At 42.7% G+C, this 20,691-nt stretch overlaps 1 protein-coding gene across 2 annotated transcripts in view; it reads right to left on the bottom strand.

Moving 5' to 3' along the window:
- inpp5f (inositol polyphosphate-5-phosphatase F) overlaps positions 1–20,691 on the bottom strand; it is an 83,356-nt gene that overhangs the window by 24,023 nt on the left and 38,642 nt on the right. For both annotated transcript variants that reach the window (XM_084321424.1, XM_084321425.1), the window contains exons 9-16: positions 18,463–18,530; positions 17,423–17,547; positions 15,730–15,807; positions 11,127–11,247; positions 5,035–5,163; positions 3,585–3,702; positions 3,007–3,205; positions 26–97 (exon numbers count right to left, since the gene is read on the bottom strand). In XM_084321424.1, the coding sequence (XP_084177550.1) occupies positions 26–97; positions 3,007–3,205; positions 3,585–3,702; positions 5,035–5,163; positions 11,127–11,247; positions 15,730–15,807; positions 17,423–17,547; positions 18,463–18,530 (910 nt within the window). The remainder of the gene's footprint in view (positions 1–25; positions 98–3,006; positions 3,206–3,584; positions 3,703–5,034; positions 5,164–11,126; positions 11,248–15,729; positions 15,808–17,422; positions 17,548–18,462; positions 18,531–20,691) is intronic.

The following is a 20,691-nucleotide window of genomic DNA, read 5'->3' as shown; positions in this document are numbered from 1 at the left end:
ATACAGTTCCACAGGCTTTACTTACTAGGCGATGTAATAAGCACTGTTGGATAAGAGCAGCAGGACGTCCACCTCTTTGTTGTTTGCGTCTATAAGGCTGAGGAGGAGAGAGGGAACAGAGTGAGCTTTACACAGTGAACACAGTGTTTAGGCTCAGGACGCAGCAGCACCAATACCAACTAACCTGTATTGGGTCAATACCAGGCTAAATTAAGATAAGAGATTCCTTTATTGGAAATTCGGGCATCATAGCAGCATGGGGGAGGGGGGGTACAGGTATGGGCAGGTTGATAGTAGAAAGACATAAATATAGGCAATAAAATGTGATCTGAATATAAAAATATAGGTATAGATTTTCCCAATACTAAAACCATGTCAAACATATCAAAGCAGAGATGAGTGATTTTTGACATGTTAAATATGTTAGATCCCTCTAATGGAAAAGGGATTATATGTCAGTAATTCTTTGTCCAATGACCTCATTCATTTTTATTTTTATTTTTATTTTGTACATGGGGCTACAGTTCATATTTGCACATCACAAACATCTTTTTTGGTCCTCAAACTAAGTATAGAGTACATTAAAACGAATGTATAAAATGAATGTTTTATACGTTTCTGAATGTTTGGAATCAAAATTGGTATCAGCAGTGAAAAGGTGGCATCGGTCTAGTTAACTCCACCCTTTTTTCTTGATCCTCCAATGACAACAAATTCTTCCCTTGAGTGAAAACACTCAAATTAAAGCTGACATTCTGCACGTTGACCTTCATTGTAGAGCATGAAGCCAAAGCACGGCAGGACTGACCATCCTTCCCTACAGGCCACAATGACCGGTAAATCCTGAAATTCACCAGTACGCACCAGTCACACTTACATAGATTATCTGTCCAAACAGCATTCAGGCCATATCTTAGGCTGCGTGTCTCAACAGACTTGAGCTCTTAGCTTCTTTCTCTTCTTTTCAGTGGAAAGGATGCGCTGCTGCCTGTTCAACATGGCTAAAAACATGGCATGTTTTGGCACTGGTTTAAGTACAGATTTAACTCTTTCTGCGCCAAACCCGAATATAGTCGGGTTTCGTCGCCAACCGTTGAGCGCCAAAACCCGAGTATACTTGGGTTTTGATCCTTTGATATTTTTCTTCTGATCCCCATTCTAACCACTCGCGCGGACCTCCCTGTATCTCCCTTGCACCGCTGCCTATGTTAAAATTGCAATGCCGATCGAATCCTGCCAGGTGGCAGTATCGCCTACCTTTTGAACTGGGATAGTTTAGTGTGGGGATACTTAATTTTTTGTCTGCAAGAACTCCTCCCCCTCAGAGGACAGAGTGACAGAGTGATCGCTCAGAGATGTTATCGCCTCAAACCTATTTCCCGTATACATGAGCGATGGCGATGGGATCACTGGGGATTATTCTTTTTAGAGTACCTTCTGGCTAAGGTAAGGGCTATTCTATGTCTATTTTACCGAACCTGAAACACGTTTTTGTACGGATCAGTGTCGTATTTTACCGGACCTAAAACATGCTTTTGGTAACGATCGCAGTTTTGAGTTTTGTGAAGACACATATGTACATTGTATATACCTTTGATTTGGAAGTATTTGGGGTTTCAGGCGAGCAACCCGAACGATTTGGGCATATTGCATATAACTAGGGATGCCCCGATCACGTTTTTTGCCACAGATACCGATCGTCTTATGAGTCATATCGGCCGATACACTGACGATACCGATAGTTTTTGGTTTTCTTATAGCAGCTGGCAGTATTATACTGTAGGTCTAACACAGGCATTCTCAAAGTCCGGTCTAAATGATCTAATCTTAGAAATTAAGTAAAGTGAATAGTACTGGGTGTTAAGCATAACAGTATCTAAGTTAATTTACTTCTGACCATTATAGTCAAAGTATTTTCCTATGAACTGAAACTTATAAGATCACATAAGGCTAGCATCATTGGCGTTCAGTTACAGCTATGAAGCACGATAGCTAATTAGCCAACAGCTGCAAAAACGAATGTCAATGATGTTATAAGACATTGATATCAGGAGCTATCTTTAGCTACTGCTAGCCAGCTAGATAACGTTAGACAACGCCTCATGTATTAAACTAAACTGAATAGTTTACTGGGTCATTTTGTTTAAACAGTAACGTTAGCTAGGTAGCTAATGTTAGCCCACGGAACAACGATAGCTAGTTAGCCAACAACTGCGAAAATGAATGCCTAAATGATGATATCAGACGTTGATATCAGGAGCTATCAGTAGCTAGCCAGCTAGATAACACTAGACAACGCCTCATGCGTTAATCTAAAGTGAATAGTTGACTGGGCCATTTTGTTTAATGCTTCAGTTATGTTGGAAGAGGAGCTCATCCACTCGACTGTTGCCGGAGCATTTGTTGACATGGCGGGTCTGTGAGGGGGAGGGGCAAGGCGTGCACTGCAGCAGCTCCACCATGTTAACAGGCGTCACCGTTCACACCGGCTGCGCGCGGGCGCAAAGCAAATTTTTTCGCTTTGGTTGGATTCAGAGGCGTGCGCGACACGCATTTTCACAGAAATACACTCAATATCTGCATTATTACCACACATATAGATGCTGTTCAACCAGCTAATGTGTCTGTATCTTTCCCAATACAAATAAACCATACTATACTTTTTCAGGAGTACAGTCACACTGATTTCATCATTCTAAAATGTATTCTAACATTCTAATTAATTAGATAATAACTGGTTATACATGCAAAATAGACAATAGAACACTGGAACTGGAAATCTTAAAAAAATCTTCAAACGGCGACTGACTTCGCATATATAGACTAGGCATTTACAGCTGTTCCCATGTAAATGTGCCTTCCTCCGTGCGCTTTCGCCCGCTCTGAAGTCGGACTCGGTGTGGACGGCCACTCGTGCCGTTCTCGCACGAAACCCACGCGTGCTTGCGCCCGCGCCTGGTGAGGTCCCGGCGTTAAGAGGACACCGGCGCTGGCTGCTCCACTGACCTCATGTCACAGTTGATGAGGGCCCAGCCCCCGTGGAACTTCTCGTCGTCGGGGAGCAGCAGCTGCATGTAGGTCTGCAGCAGGAGGCTGACCTGCTCCTGCGCGCCTCTCTGGCTCTCCTTCTCCTTCTCCTCGTGCTCCTTCTCCTTACTGAAGATGGAGTACAGGTCCTCAGTCACTGGCAGGCCCATCATCAGGTCTGTGAAGTGAGGCATACGTGAAGTGAGGCATTCAGTCGCACAAATGTAACATTAAAGTTCAATAGTAATATGTACGGGTGATTAAACTGGATATAAAATATATGAATTAGTACTACTGAGAAATAGTGTTAATCAGATGTATGTACAGAGTTATAGTATTAATATGTACAGTGATACAGGTATAAAGACACTATGGTAGTAAGTTATACTGGCCAGCAGCGTAACTAGTAAGAGTAGATAAGGGATATTATGTACAGATATATAGTATCTACACAGCTATCTAAAAATTATTATATGTACAGACATATATATATACGGTAAGAATAAATATATGTTGCATAATAAATAATGCCCTTAGAACACAGTGGTCTCCCTCACCGATGACAGCTTGTCTGTATGCATCTCTGAAGCGGTTCAGGTAGTATCTGTTGGCGGAGTTCACACCATCCTTCATCACTCCAGCCAGCTTCCTCTCCCCCGTCCTGGTGAAGTCTCCCTGCCATGGATTACAAAGAGAAATAATAATAATAAAACGTTTTACAATGCATTAGAATATAAAGATAATATAACCCCCTAACTCTGGCAGTAACAACAGACCAGTCTTTATATCACATTGTGAAACTTCATGAAATAGATTTTTTGTATTCATATAATTTCATATATTATAATTTTTTCTACCTGCCATAAATAAAAACATAAATAAAGTAACATTTTAAACAAGCGCAAATTCGCAACAGCATGAGACATTTTTGCGATAGGCCGCTCCCGTTGCCACGCCCCCTTTTAGCCAATTGGCATGAAACAGACACAAACACTTGACCTCCATGTCAGCCTCCTAGGATGAAGCCTGTGGTCGCTAGAGGGTGGGGACATTTTTGTAGACCAACTGACAAGAGTGATCTATAGAACTGCTGGCTGTAGACAAGAATGTCCCGTCACAAGGACAAGGAGTCCATTTACATAGATTCTCTGTCACTACAGCATTCAGGCTACTTAGTATCTCCACAAGGTAAAATGCCCAAGTCATGCTTTCTAATCTGAACCTCAGCCATAGTGGTATCTTTTAAAGGCTGCATGACTGAGCAGGTTGGCAGGTTTCATCTGGTGGATATCTAGTGCTAATGCACACAGCATACTGATACAACGTGTTATCCAAGACAAATGCAAATATTTCACCAGCTTAATCTATAAAGAGTACATTTCCATGAAATTAATATTCTAAACACTATTATTCAAGCCTTTCCATTTGAGTTGGTACATGCAAAAGCTGTGCTATGAGAAAACCAATTAAAAGATGCCTAGGGGGGGGGGGGGGGGGGGGGGAGCAGAAAGAGTCAGGGAGGGTATGGACGACCCATCTCAAACCCCTCCCTCTTTTCTCGATCCTCCAATCACAACCGTTGCTTCCCTCTGACTTAACAAAGTTTAGATCAAGAAAAGAGAGCAGGGTTTAAGGTCAACCGAAGCATGCATACATATTATCCCATTTATTATCATCAACCCGTTAGCTCAGTTTCCATGCCAATTCTTTATTCAGACACATAGATATTCATGAGCGGGTTAAGAAAATACACACAAACAGCTTCTTTCTAATAAAAAAAAATATTAAGACTGATATATGGGCTAGTATCCAGAACACTGTGCATGCGAAGAGACGGTTATTATGAGCTAAACCTAACACACGGGTGTTACTCAGCATACATACAGTGAGCTAGGGCTGTCCCCGACTAAGGATTTGGATAGTCGACTATGATTGGACGAAATTTGCCGATAGTCGACTATTATTCGACTAATAGGGGTCAGCCCTACAGTACGCTAATGATGTTACCTTGAGGGCAGCTGTCCCTGCATACTGCCTGCTAATTGTGTCCCCGTTGTTGGCCCACATGACCTGGTAGATCTTGTAGCACTTAGCCGGCAGGGGCTGTTCTGGGGGCATCACGCCCAGCTTCTTCAGCTGCGGGGAAGAAAGAAGGAGAGTGATGAGAGAGAGATGGAGAGGGTCGTCTGGAAGAAGCAGAGTTCATATTCCAGAGAGAGATGGAGAGGGTCGTCTGGAAGAAGCAGAGATCATATTCCAGAGAGAGATGGAGAGGGTCGTCTGGAAGAAGCAGAGATCATATTCCAGAGAGAGATGGAGAGGGTCGTCTGGAAGAAGCAGAGATCATATTCCAGAGAGAGATGGAGAGGGTCGTCTGGAAGAAGCAGAGATCATATTCCAGAGAGAGATGGAGAGGGTCGTCTGGAAGAAGCAGAGATCATATTCCAGAGAGAGATGGAGAGGGTCGTCTGGAAGAAGCAGAGATCATATTCCAGAGAGAGATGGAGAGGGTCGTCTGGAAGAAGCAGAGATCATATTCCAGAGAGAGATGGAGAGGGTCGTCTGGAAGAAGCAGAGATCATATTCCAGAGAGACCTTCGGGCGGCTCATTGGGCAGAGAAGCAAGGAAACTAGAAAAGAAGGAAGGGTCGTCGCGTCACTGTGTAGCGCGTGAACGCACGTTGGTGCCAAGTGTGGGAACTCTCAGTTCGCCATATCACCGTTTACGACCATGTCATTTAAACAGGATATCACCTCGGATGTCAGTATCATCGGCAATTTGTTGCCTTGTTAACTAGTTAACGTTTGATATACTGTAAGCGGAGAGCCTACTGGGATGCTAGATCCTAATGTGAAACACTGTGATTCTACCTGTCTATCTTTTTATGCTCGCTTATGCCTGTATTTTTTGCTGTTGTGAAGCACTTTGAACTGCAACCTCTGTATGAAAAGTGCTATACAAATAAAGTTATTATTATTATATATCGGTTGATGTATATTTCCTCAGATAGCTGGTATATTTAGAATTGTAATACAGCTTCAATAGAACTGGCACCAAAGTCTGGCACCAAGCAGAGCGTAGAACGCTGGTGTTCGGACATGATGACCCTTCCTTCTTTTATAGTTTCCTTCAGGACACAGTGGAAAAGTGCTCCTGTCAAGTGTATGGCGATATTAGCAGGGGCACATTTTCTTTTTTTTAAACGGACAGAGACAATTTCATTCTCAAAGTCTGGCACAGAGCAGAGCATAAAACACTGGTATTCTGACGTGATGACCCTTCCTTCTTTTAGAGTTTCCTTGCCATGGAGACGCCAAGATGCGACAACACACGTTTCAAATTCTACTCATTGCCTCCGTCGCACGTCATGCCGCCCTGCCCCCCTCCCCTCCTCCCCCCTCCCTCCCTCCCTCCTCCCTGTGTTTCCTGGCGCGCTCTTCATCGTCTTCTTTCCGGCGACCGGCCATTTCACACCTACCGCTCACATCTCCTCAGCTGTTGTGGAGGAGGAAGGTCAGCCGTCGCGGAGGAAGGAACATTAGCACTCCGTTGAACTCTTCACCCAATTCCTTTTTCCCCAGAGAAAAGTGTAATTGCTCACTTGACACATCCTGTGTATGACTGACTGTACACACAGACGCACCCACTTCACCTCTGTAGTGAGCTGAACCATGCAGGGAACTAGTGTATACTATAAACACTGACTATACTGCCCTGCAGAAGATAACCGCAGTAACTACATTTTTTTTTGTTAATTATTTAGTTATGAGCTACATTTAACAGAGATCAATCTTGCTCTGTTTTAGAGAAAAGGGGTATAAAGAATAGCAAATTACTACTAAATCACTGGACAGTCAAAGAACCTTAAAGAAATGTTTCTCAGTTTCACTATTTGCGTGGTTATTGCGGTCAGCTTCTGCAGGGCAGTGTAAACACTGCAATATATTGAAAGATTTGATAAGAAATGTCACAGTATAAAATAATTTACCTAGGGGTGTAACGGTTCGGTACGTACCTCGGTTTTGAAGTCACGGTTCGGTACGGGTTTTCGGTACAGTCAGGAAAAGTTTAGCTTTCCATGTTCAACTCAGGGGTGATGTAGTGTGCAGTAATTGTTAAGTAGGGCTGTCAATGAATATTCTATATTGCAATTAATAATCGGCTTAAAATCCGAAAGAAATTAAAAAAGAAATTAAAAAAAACAGCCCCGGGTGGGCGTGGCCTGAATGCGCTGCATGACGGATAGGAGACACACGACATCATTGAGCTGAACAACGTAGGAATGAACAACAACAACAACAACCGTAGGGAAATACTTCTGATTTTGATTATCTTGTGAAACCTCGAGACAGTTTTATGCAAGCTATGTAAACTACAGCTGGCCTACCTTTTTTGGGAGTTCTAGCGTCAAGAAGCCTGTAAGTAGCCTACTTTTCTGTTTTAGCACTTAACTCATTCAGCGCCAACCACGATGATAGTCAGGTTAACTCGCCATCGCTTGAGCGTCAATCACGAGTATAGTCGGATTTTGGTCGTTATTTCTTTTATTAGCGATATCCATTCATTTTCATCCATCCAACCTGATGTTATCATTGGGAATGGGTCTGAGCTAGCAAAAGGGCAAATACTGCCGCCTATCGTCTCCCGGATGGTATTGCACATCATTGGATTGGATTGGCTGGGGATGTGCATAAAAAAAAAAACTCCGTCCAGGTTTTGCTTCTCGGGCATGCAGTATCGTTACAACAGATGGACTGGGGACACTCAGAGTAGCGTGGATTATGTGTTTTGGAGATATAACGTTGGATCAATAAACGCGATCAATATTTGGAATGGCGATCAGGAATTGGATTAATCTTTTTGCAGAACATCAGATGTGAGGTAAGGAATCTATGTTACCAGTCTTACATCAGATGTTTTTTTCACAGCAATCAGAATGTGTGTGTGTGTGTGTGTGTGTGTGTGCGTGCCGTTGGTGCCGAGCAAAGCACGGATAAGCGATTTTTCAGCCTGCTTCTGTATCGTGCATAAGGACACATATACTATCGATAATCTAGCTTTTATTTGAAAACTATTCATAAATCAGTCGAAAGATTACAACGTGTTTTGTGTATTCCACTAAAGGGCTATTATCGCGTCTTTCTCTGGAATTACTAGAAATCTCCAAAACTATACTCGTATTCAAAACGGTATAAAACGGAAATGTACTGATGAAAAAATAATCCGTTTTGTACATGTTGACTGCAAGCAAGTCATTGATAAGCGACGGGTGTATTAGACCCATAGCCATAATTTAAGATATATTTTAAGCACTCGCAAATATCCCCGTCCTCCCATTGATTAAAGCGCTGGCGTACTAGGCCTAATTTCCTGGAAGGGGCTCGGCGGTCAATGAGTTAATGTAAATCATCCCTCATGTTTATCACACCTTGTTCGGAGGCACGTTGCCGTTCTATATGCCATAAACTATAATTCTTCATTTTATCTCCGAGAGACAGCCCCTTCTCAATCTAGCACTAATTCCACATCACGCACTGAAAGAGGATGTGTGTGTGACGTGTGTGTGTGTGTGTGTGTTTTTTGCATTTCATTTTATTTTATTTTATTAACACTTTGAGTGCCAGCCTTTTTAGACAGATTTTCCGATATTTCATGATTTTCACGGAGCTATTTCTTTTTTTTGATCCACTTTTTCTTCCATTTTCTATATTTTCTCCCATCCCAATTTCGTATCATCCAATTCAACCCTCCCCTGTCACGAACGCTGTTTCTTGCCTCCCACAAGCCGGCTGCAATGTGGACTAAGTCATACATAGCACAAGTCCCCTCCGGTACTTGAGGTAACAGCAGTCGCATCTTTTCACCTGCGCAGCTCGTTCTCTCAGTGTCGAGGAGTAACGCGTGGGAGGCTCACGCTGCCCCCGACACTTCCTGATTTTACTGCGCAGGCGCACCAACCGACTTGTAGGAGTCGCTTGTTCACAACGTTCGATCCCCACCCTTCAGTTTTCCCTCCCCGTAATACGGCCAATGTGTATTACTGCGGACGACCAGCCAAACTGAAAAACAATGTGGAGAGCTGGATTCGAACACGCGAATCCTAGCGTCTCCACACTGGTGGCGAGTGACTTGTCCACTACACCACCTAGCCGCCCTACGGAGCTATTTCTATATTCTATATTATGGCTATGTATCTAATACGCCTGTCGCTTATCAATGACTTGCTTGCAGTCAACATGTACGAAACGGATTGTTTTTTCATCTGTACATTTCCGTTTTATACTATTTTGAAAAACGCTCATTTTTGGAAATTTCCAGAAAATAAAAAATATTCTGTGATAATCGCCCTTTAGTGGAATACACAAAACACTTTGTAATTTTTCGGCCTAATTATTAATCGTTTTCAAATAAACGCTACATTATCGATAGTATATGTGTACTTATGCACGCTAGAGAAGCGGGCTGAAAAATCTATTATCTATTTCCTGATCAGCACACACACACACATACACATATAGGGGACACGTTGATATACGTGAAAAAAAAACTCTGATTACCCCAAGACTGGTAAAATAGATTCCTTACCTCAGATCAGATTTTCTCCAAAAAGATTATTCCAATTCCTGATCGCCATTCCAAATATCGATCGCGTTTATTGATCCAACGCTGGGTACTCGAAACACATATTCCACGCTGCTCTGAGGGTCGGCGATGACTGCAATCGGCTCGGGTTACATGCCTGAGAAGTAAAATGTGGATTCCGGATTTTTCTTTTCTCATCCATTTTCATTGAGTCCAATCCAATGCGTGCATTACCATCCGGGAGACGATAGGGGCGGTATTTTCCCTGTTCGAGCTCAGATACAGTCCCAATGGTAACGTGAGGCTAGATTGATGAAAAATGAATGGAAATCGCTAATAAAAGAAATAACGAGATTTCTCGTCCTTGGCACTCAACGCATGGCATGAACTAACGAGATTTCTCGTGGCTGGAGGATCCCCATTAGCTGATGCCATAGCAACCAGCTAGTCTTCCTGGGGTCCACACAAAAGAACATACAAAAACTATTATTGTTGCAAAACGAAATTATTAAATGTCAGTACTCAACACACAATGCATAATGAAGCTAACAAATAAGATAGCTAAAATTACATGTGAGCAAAGAAACAGAATAAATATATACTTTACAGTGTTAAATATAATTTAAGATTATTTTTTTAAGTTAATTTACTGTAAATGCAGCAGAGGTTTTGAGGCACGTTATTCCAAAGAGTCAATGATCTAAAAATAAAATATCTCCTTAAAGCGTTGGTTTTTGGACCAGGTAATTCAAGCTGCCCATTACTGGAACCTCTAGTGTAATGATCATGCACAGTATTATTATAAACAATCTGTTTATGTATAAAAACAGGAGTTTTACTGCTCATGACCAACTTGAACAGCACAAGTGTATTAAAAGACAACCTATTATCAACTTTAAGCCAAGAGAGGCAGGCATGCATACGGCTCACATTAGACCTTAGTGAGCAGCCCAGTATCAAGCTGGTACGTGTACCGTTACACCCCTAATACACAGTATAAAGTATTTTCAGGTGTTTTCTTTATACTATGACATTATTAGTCATAGTAAACATTTTAAATAAAGTTTACTTTCTTAAATAATTTTTGTGCAATCTGAATAGAGAGATTAGCATTTGTATTCTAACTAAAAGTGCCTGCAGGATTCCTGAAGTAAACAAAGGTAGAAAATACCCGATGTATGACATCACAGGGGGAAAGTATCACGATTACTGCTCCGTATTGACTTTTTCCCTCCGGAGCCATGGCAACAGATCTCACCTGACTCTCCATGACGACCCGGAGCCATGGCAACAGATCTCACCTGACTCTCCATGACGACCCGGAGCCATGGCAACAGATCTCACCTGACTCTCCATGACGACCCGGAGCCATGGCAACAGATCTCACCTGACTCTCCATGACGACCCGGAGCCATGGCAACAGATCTCACCTGACTCTCCATGATGACCCGGAGCCATGGCAACAGATCTCACCTGACTCTCCATGACGACCCAGAGCCATGGCAACAGATCTCACCTGACTCTCCATGACGACCCGGGCAATGGCAGCCTGGACCACATTGGTTCTGTCCAGACAGTCCATGCAGTTCACCCTGAAGATGCCTTCCTGTTGGCAGATGACTCCTGCCTGATCCACCCTGACAGCAGAAGATGTGGGAATTAAGATTATAACTTTTTAAAGATTATAAAGATTATAATTCTGGGGATTCAAAATAACATAATTTCTTTTTGAATCCACCAGAATTAAAAGGTAGACGACTTTCCGTTTGTGAATCGTAGCCTAGTTTGAGGTGCGTTTACAGTTTTTATCTTACAAAGGTACGCCCTTTGTGCCAGCAGCCATCAGGCTCCACAACCGTGGGCATGGACTGCTGCCAGCAGCTGGAGAACTAACGGCTACAGAACTCCAGAACTACTAGGAATGTTTGACCACTAAATGTGTCTGTCTCTTAACCACCAAAACCTGCACGGACTACAACGTATGACGTATATCATGCCTGTTAGGGTACCTTGTGTATACTGTATACATATTTATTTAATTTTTTTAAACGTACGTTTTTATTTTTAAAAAAATTCAACAACATACATAGACAATACATTTCAGCATACAAAACTATAAAGACTTATCAACAAGAAATAAAAATAAAACAGATAGACAAAAATGAGAAAAGAAAAAGTGTGGCATGGGTCCTTCGGTCCATTCTATATTTGCATCCTTTATTTACATTTTCAATCATTTCCTTGTATCCTTTTCAATCCTCTGTGATGTCGTTCCTTCCCCTCCTATATTCTTCCCACTTTCCCCATTTCGATTCAAACTTCTCCTCTTGCAGCCTCAGCAAATGCGTGGTTCTCTCCATTTCCTGTATCCCCTCTACTATCTCTATCCATTGTTCCTTCGTCGGCGCTTCTACCCTGTACCACAGTTTAGTTAAAGCTTTCTTGGCTGCCACTATTAGTATCTCAATCAAGTATTTGTCTTCCCCTTGAATTCCTTCCTGTGATAGGTTCCCCAGATACAACACTTGGCCTTCCTGGGGTATTTCGTATCCTATTATTTCATTTATTATCTCTCCCATCTCTTCCCAGTAGTTTCTTATTTTCTGACATCTCCAGAATATGTGTGTGTGGTTCGCTATTTCTTGTCCACACTCCCTCCAACATGGTTTCTTTGCTGGTGTGTAATTGCCCTGTATTTCTGGTGTTATAAAGAATCTAATTATGTTTTTCAACCCAAACTCCCTCCATATCCTTGATCCTGTGGTTGATTGTTGTGTCTTACATGTGTTATACCATTCCTCCTCTGTTATCTCTATTTCTAACTCTTTCTCCCACTTTTCTTTTATATACAATGTTGTATTTCCCTTACTGTCCATTAATGCCTGATATAGTGCTGATATCACCCTCCCCTTCCTTCCTTCGTATGATTTTACCATTATCTTAATTACCCCATTCTGTTCTTTGTCTGTCTTGCTTTATTTCTTTGTTATAATAATCTCTAATCTGTAAATATCTAAAGTGGTCACTATTCTCTAGTCAGAATCTTTCTTTCAATTTTTGTAGAGTTTGCATCTCCCCTCCTTCTATCATTGTATATTGCTGCTATCCCCCCGTTCCCATCTTTTGAACCCATGGTCTTCTATCCCTGGTTTGAATTTGTTGTTGTGTGTTATCCATCTCAGTATCTTGGATTATTTTTCTATCTTGTATTTCTTTACTATTGTGTTCCATATGTTTATAGTGAATTTGGTAATTGGGTCTAGTAGTTGTTCCTGTCTTCTGAACAGCTCCCTATCTCCCATCAGTGCCTGCACTTTGAATCCCTCTCTTTTGGTTTCTATATCTTTCCATTTGGCTTCATAATTCACATTGCACCAGCATGCTACTGTTCTTTTTTTTTTTTTTTTTCTTTTTTTGCACAAATCTCTCCAACATTCCAAACATCTCTTTCCACATCATCATATTCAATTTCCAGGATTTGCCTTTTTCTTTTTTGTAAGAACATACAAAACATGTAAAGGACTCATACAAATACATTAATAACTGACATGGAAAATAAAAAAAGACTTACGAAAAAAGAAACATACTATACTATACATTATGCGTATACATTCCTGATATATATACCTCGCATGTAGACCGAACTACCTTCGAGCAGGTATGTGCTGCATCCTCTATCGGGATGCCACCCTTCTCCATATTGCATGTGAGAGAAAGCGCCCCAGACATATGTAGTTGTGCATGATAACATGCATGCACGCATGTCTCCGACACATGTATGTGGGTATGTGTATCACGTAAGCATGTGTACATGCCTCATATGTGTGTGTGTGCATCTTCCTGGTATGTGACTGTACTCCTATCTCTTGTGTGTGTTTCGTATCCATGTGTGCCTCTGCCCCCTATGTGAGTGTATATCTCAGATGTGTATATATATGTGCGTCTCAGCTACGTATGTGTGTGTCTCCTATATACATGTGTATCCCCCTTATGTGTCAGTGAAAGCTTATATTTCAACTATGTGTATATGTAGGTATGTGTATGCCTATTTCCTATAAATGAGTATGTGCATGTATGTGTGCCCCTGACGTGTATACCTTATCCTTGTGTATATGAGTGTGTGTAAACCTATTATGTACACATATGAATATGTGTATCCTAGATACTTGTATGCGGCTATACCTGCGCACATGTGAGTGTGATAGAGACAGTGACCGTTCAGCATGCTACTGTTCTAAGCTGTGCTGCATAGTAATAGCTTTCTAAACTGGGTACTGCCATTCCTCCTTTTCCTTTGGTAGTCACATATCTGATCCTTGGCCTCCCCCCCCCCCCCCCCCCCCAAATTAATCTTGATATGTATACTGTATACTTTTACTCTTACTCATAGTATATATTCGGATACAAATTCTTTATTGCCTATATTTATTGTAATGTATAACATAACTGATAAGGCATACAGACCCTCATCTGCACCTTTGTTTACACTGCTTATTTTTCTCATATTTCTATATTCAGAGTTAATTATATTGTTTACGCGGTTTATTTTTTCTCAAGACGCTCGCTGTGTGCCAGACAGGCCTCATCACAGTACAGCTAAACCCAGGACACGGGGCACTCAGAGCCAACCATCTCAAGACCACAGCATGAACGCACCTGGTAGAAAACCCATTACATTTTGATAAAACACCATTACATTTGGCTGACATTCAAGGTTAGCTCAGTATTTCAGTTCGCTATTGTCTATTTGGTGATCCGAGAGGAGAAGAGAGGGCTCAGCCTCTCGCTCACTGCCCTGAGATGCGTGTTCCCATTTGACCTACATCAGGGTCGATGCGCGCTGTAACCGCTTCATCACGTGTGTGTGTGTGTGTCGTCTATGTGTGTACAAATCATTGCGCAAAGGGCTCCCACAGAGAACCATCTCAGCACCTCGGTATGACAGCCTGTGTGCAGTACACACTGACCGCAGAATCCCCCCCCCCCCCCTTAAAGCCCACAACGCTTCACATCCATGACATTATGTGTCCTTGTTCTTAATTGAGAAGGTTGGAAGGCTGCGAGGGAGACACAGATTAGACGGTTTTGGTGTCAATCTGATCCCAGGCAATGTACCGGTATTAGCTGAAAGCATAAGGAACACATCTATCTATTATCAATTAGGCCTTTTTGTAAAAAAAATAAAAATAAAGTCTCCGGTATAATGAAAGAGTTGTGGGCAGTCTGGTAACTTTACTGTGGAGGTCCATCCCTCTGTATAGACCTAGTAGTGTAGCCTATAGTGTAGACCTAGTAGTGTATCCTATAGTGTAGAGTGTAGACCTAGTAGTGTAGCCTATAGTGTAGACCTAGTAGTGTATCCTATAGTGTAGAGTGTAGACCTAGTAGTGTAGCCTATAGTGTAGACCTAGTAGTGTAGCCTATAGTGTAGACCTAGTAGTGTAGCCTATAGTGTAGACCTAGTAGTGTAGCCTATAGTGCATGTGTTGGATAATTACCTTGTTGCTGAAGTGACTATGGAAGGAAATATTAACGTCATGGCTTGACATTGTGCACTGAAATTACAACTGCCCACAAATGCATTGGGCTGCATAGTTCGCTTAACAACATCAAGGCTTTGATTATGAGTTTGCCCCATCAATATCTAAACGCAGAGGTTGTTTCGTGTAAATGTGAGAAGAATTAGTTGATTTTGCCTTCGCTGATCTCTCGCACTGCTAACAGCACCTCTTACCATTAAATGTTTTGATTTGCCTCGCGGTGTGCAATTCTCGCTCCTAGTCGCCATTTAATCTATCTCTATTATAGACAAAACTAAACAGCCCAAACAGTAAGACTTAAAAGACGCTGCTCACTATGATGGTTCGATTTTGCAATTAAACCCCGATTCACATGGGGAGGGGTGACCCAAACGGATCAATTATGATCCATTACACCCCTAAGGAGTACAGTATGGTTCCAGAACCAGGAGGCTTAACCACTACACCATCCCTGTGGTTCCAGAACCAGGAGGCTTAACCACTACACCATCCCTGTGGTTCCAGAACCAGGAGGCTTAACCACTACACCATCCCTGGGGAATCATTCCCCATTTTGAAAAACCCGTCAAAGCCACTTACCAGCCCCATCTCATGTCAGCGATGATGTCCGAGATGGCGTCAGTCAAGACCTGCACATTCTCAAACTTCATGCCACGGCTGAGGAGCAGGACGAGTGAGGAGGAGGAGAGAACGACAGGAAAAGGGAAGTGAATGTAAGTCGTTAGAAAGGCACCAAAGTAAAAGTCGGTGCTTCCTCTTTAAGGGACTCTGTAGTGTTTCTGGATAGCTGCGCTCTGAGCAGGTGCCTTGACCACCAATATCTAGAATAGCATTAAATCGCGTTTCTCATACTGTTATTCATTGTTCTGAGGAAACATAAAAATTCCATCTAACAAAATATGATTAATTTAAAATACTCCCCCTCCCTATAAACTTTAGTCCTCAATGATTCAGTGAAGGCTCATTACACCCGCCTTCAGCCAGGTGTAACATCACGGCTGCCTCCAGCCAGGTCTAACAGCATGGCTGCATTCAATTCATTTCCAATGTAGAGGGGCGCATGCAGTACCTCATCATGAGTACCTCGCGGCTACATACGCTCCTCCACATCGGACAGTAATTGAAAGCAGCCGTGGACCTGGCTGGAGGCGGTCGTAAGAAGCCTAGAGATCAATGTCACTTTACATTTAGCTGTTCTCTTTGGTTAACTCATTCTGGGCCAACCACGAGTATAGTCGGGTTAACTCGCCATCACTTCCGTGCCAATCACGAGTATAGTCGGGTTTTAATCGCTATTTCTTTTATTAGCGATATCCATTCATTTTCATCCATCCAACCTGATGTTATCGTTGGGAATGGGTCTGAGCTTGCAAAAGGGCAAATACCGCTGCCTATCGTCTCCCGGATGGTATTGCACATCATTGGATTGGATTGGCTGGGACTGTGCATCAAAAAAATAAGTCCGGTCCAGGTTTTACTTCTCGGGCATGCAGCTGGATACTATTGCATTGAGTCCCCCCACTGGGAGCATCGTGGGTCATTGTGTTTTGTACTATAACGTTGGATCAATGGAAGCGATCGATATTTGGAATGGCGATCAGGAATTGGATTAATCTTTTTGCATGACATCAGATGTGAGGTAAGGCCTTTATGTTATGAATCTTGGGGTAATCAGATGTTCTTATCACCGCCATCAGAGCGTTGTGTGTGTGTGAGGTTCGCGCCGACCAAAGTACAGAGAAGCGATTTTTCAGACCCCCGCTTCTCTTCGTACATGAGGACACATATACTATCGATAATCTAGCGTTTATTTGAAAACGATTCATAAATCAGCCGAAAAATGACAACGTGTTTTGTGTATTCTACTAAAGGGCTATTATCGTGTCTTTCTCTGGAATTACTAGACATCTCCAAAACTATACTCGTATTCAAAACGGTATAAAACGGAAATGTACCGATGAAAAAACAATCCGTTTCGTACATGTTGACTGGAAGCAATTCATTGACGATCACTGTGTTATATAGATCTATTGCCATTATATTTTATATGTTTTATGCACTCACAAATAAGTCCTATTCTCCATTGGATATAGCGTTGGCACGGAAGGGCCATCAGCAGAGGGCGCTGTTGGCCCGGAATGAGTTAATGTTCAAGTTGAGCCCTACCCAAACAGGCCTGTTTTATTGGGAAACACGTTGAACCACAGAAGCGAAACATGCTCTGAAAGCCATCTTGTGAGGTCTAAACCATCAAGTTAAAACATGTTCTTACCAGTGCTCATGGAAGTCAAATGAGACGTAGGTGAGGTTTGGATTGTTGTACAGAAGGACTTGTTTCAAATACGCGTCACCAATCAGCTTCTCACGTCCACTTTGGTCTACTAAATTAATAATGACCTGATGGGTCAAGAGAAGAAAAAAAAAGTCAGTACAGCTGTATCAGCTCATCCTCTGCTCAGTCTGCACAGCTGTATCAGCCCAACCTCTGCACAGCTCTATCAGTCCCTCCTCTGCTGTTCCTGATGATGGCTCGTATCCCAGTGGGGGTCTTATCCAGGACAGACTGTTTCTATTTTTCTATATCCCAATCTCAAGTATCTGCTTCTCAAATATATCATTTTCATACATATATTTGTACATCTGTCCTGACCATGTTCATTGTTCTGGGGATAGGTACTTTTTTAATAGCCATAGTACTATAGGAATATCCGTAGTCTGGCACTGTATTACACAGTATGCTTGTACACAGTCTGTATATATCTGCTACACATGCTCTCTATCATATTACTCTGAGTCATAGGTGTGCATTTTTTGAGTACACAGTCACTGTTGACCTTTGGCCTGGAGCGTATCCAAGCAGTGACATGAGCCCCCCCGACAGAAACCGGCTTGAGACAGAGTCACCAGACGCTGGAATGCTGCATATAGCCGACATGCTGGAAGGCAGACGGGGGCCAAATCAGACCCGGAACTAAGCAGTTTCACACAGACTGAGACGTGTGACGAGATGACTCATCTTCTACATCTCCTGCCATTTTCATTGCTGCGCGATGCTATCGAGAAGACAATTCCCCCCCCAGGGACAATACAAGTGTTATCTTATCTTCTCCATCTGAGGTGTCGGATAAGCATAAATGCATATTCATGTCCATATTGCTAAGGGCGTCTTGACTGCGTCTGAGTTTAGGCTGTTCTTCAAAGTGGGCGGACAAGTAAGGAGGCATGAAAACACGTTTGCTGAGCATGATATCCATATTCCATATTCCAGTATAGACTGGCAGTATTCATGTCCATACTGCCAGTCTAGCTTACCTGCTTGTTGTAGAGTTTAAGCTGTTCTTCAAAGTGGGCAGAAAAGTAACCGCTGGTCTCCTTCTCTCCTGGAACAAAGTAAACGCAGGGCTTAACATTCTAGGATAAGCCTTATTTAGTGGACGGAACACTTATATAAAGTGCCTTATGTTGCACCATGAGTGCATATGTTAAGGTAAAATGTAGCAAAATGGTGATAAGATATTTCTGTATTGATCCCCTTGGGGGAAATGCAGGTGTCATAGCAGCATGGGGGAGGGGAGGTACAGGTATGGGCAGGGTAATAGTAGAAAGATGTAAATATGGGCAATAAAATGTTATCTGAATATAAAAATATGAGAAAAATAAACAGTATAAACAATATACATTTTTTATCTACTTTTTCCACCATTTTTCTATTTTTCTCCCGTCCCCAATTTCGCATTGTCCAATTCTACCCTCCCCTGTCTCGAACGCCGTTAGGCCATGCCTCCCACAAGCCGGCTGCAATGTGGACAAAGCCTTGCATCACATGTCCCCTCCGGTACTCGAGGAGGCAGCCGTCGCATCTTTTCACCTGCACAGTGCGATCTCTCAGCGGCGAGGGTCTGCGTGGGAGGGACACGCCGCCCTCATCGCTTCCTGATTCTACTGCGCAAGCGCACCAACCGACCTGTAGGAGTCGCTGTCCACAACGTCCGATCCCCACCCACCAGCTTCCCACCCCCTAATACTGCCAATTGTATTAGTATGAACGACCAGCCAAGCTGGTAGCAACGCCGAGAGCTGGGCTCGAACCCAGCATCTCCTGCGTTGGTGGCGAGCGCCTTGCCCACTGCGCAACCTAGCCGCCCCCTATAAACAATATAATTAACTGAGAATATAGAAATATGAGAACAAATAAACAGTGTAAACAATATAATTAACTCCAAATATAGAAATATGAGAACAAATAAACAGTGTAAACATTATAATTAACTATAATAATTAATTATAAAAAATGTTTTCTGTATGCCCTGAGGCAAATTATGGCTGTTATTCTATATCACTATTTTCTCTGCTCTCAGGTCCCAGAGGTGGATTTCTGGGTGTAAATAAAGGTGCAGATGAGGGTCTGTGTTACAATAAATATAGGCAATAAAGAATTTAAATCTGAATATATACTAGGCCTGTCCCCGACTAAGGATTTGTATAGTCGACTTTGATTGGCCAAAATTTGTCGATCCCCGAATGCAAACTTCTTTTTTTATATATAAATATATATATATATATTATATATTTTTTTTTGGGCTGTGGGGGGTGCTTAATGTCTGAAGGAGTCGACTGAAGGCTTCTTGTCCTCTGCGAAAGCATGCAATTGGTCCACTGATGGATACATCTTGATATTTGTCTAGTGTGTTCATGTGTGTCTGCCAAGAATCTTCGCAAACTGCATGCTACCATGTCCTCCCTCCTCACTCCCCCCCCACCCCCCCCTCCCTCATCTTTCTCTGCCGAAGACTTTGCGATCTTCTTTGAGGAAAAAGTGGAGAACATCCGCAGCTCCTTCTCCCAACCCCCACCCATTCCAAATGCTGAATCGAGAACCTCATCCTTCAGCTGGCCTCCCGGCCACTGCCACTAAGCCTCTTCAACTCATTCAGAACGCAGCGGCCCGCCTGATCTCAAACCTACCGAAGTCGGCCCATGTCACCCCACTTCTTAGGGACCTGCACTGGCTCCCCATTGCTGCACGAATCCGCTTCAAGGCCCTCGACCTAGCATACCGTGCGGCAAAGGGAACCGCTCCCGCCTACCTCCGGTCAATGGTCTCTAACTACACACCCTCAAGACCCCTACGCTCTGCATCTTCTGGCCGCCTCAGACCTACTCCTATCCAAGCTCCGGGAGGGTCATCAAAGAGAAGTCGCCTATTCTCAGTCCTTGCCCCACAATGGTGGAATGAACTACCCACCCCAGTTAGGACAGCCGAATCACGTCCAATCTTTCGCCGTCGACTAAAGACGCACTTCTTCAACCATTATCTGAATAAAAAAAAAAAAAAAAAAAAAAAAAAAAAGATCTAACCCTAACTAACCGTACTGTCATGCACTTGTCCTAATAAACTAACCTACACTGTAGCACTCAACACTTTGATGAACATTGTTGCTCAGCTGATAGAGTTGTGCCCTTCCTGATGGCTTGTCGTACAGAACTTGTAAGTCGCTTTGGATAAAAGCGTCAGCTAAATGACTAAATGTAAATGTAAAT

This window comes from Notolepis coatsorum (assembly GCF_963971535.1).
Source record: "Notolepis coatsorum genome assembly, chromosome: 9".
Lineage (NCBI taxonomy): Eukaryota > Metazoa > Chordata > Actinopteri > Aulopiformes > Paralepididae > Notolepis > Notolepis coatsorum.
Note: the sequence above shows the minus strand (reverse complement) of the source record. Positions and strands in the feature narration are given on the sequence as shown.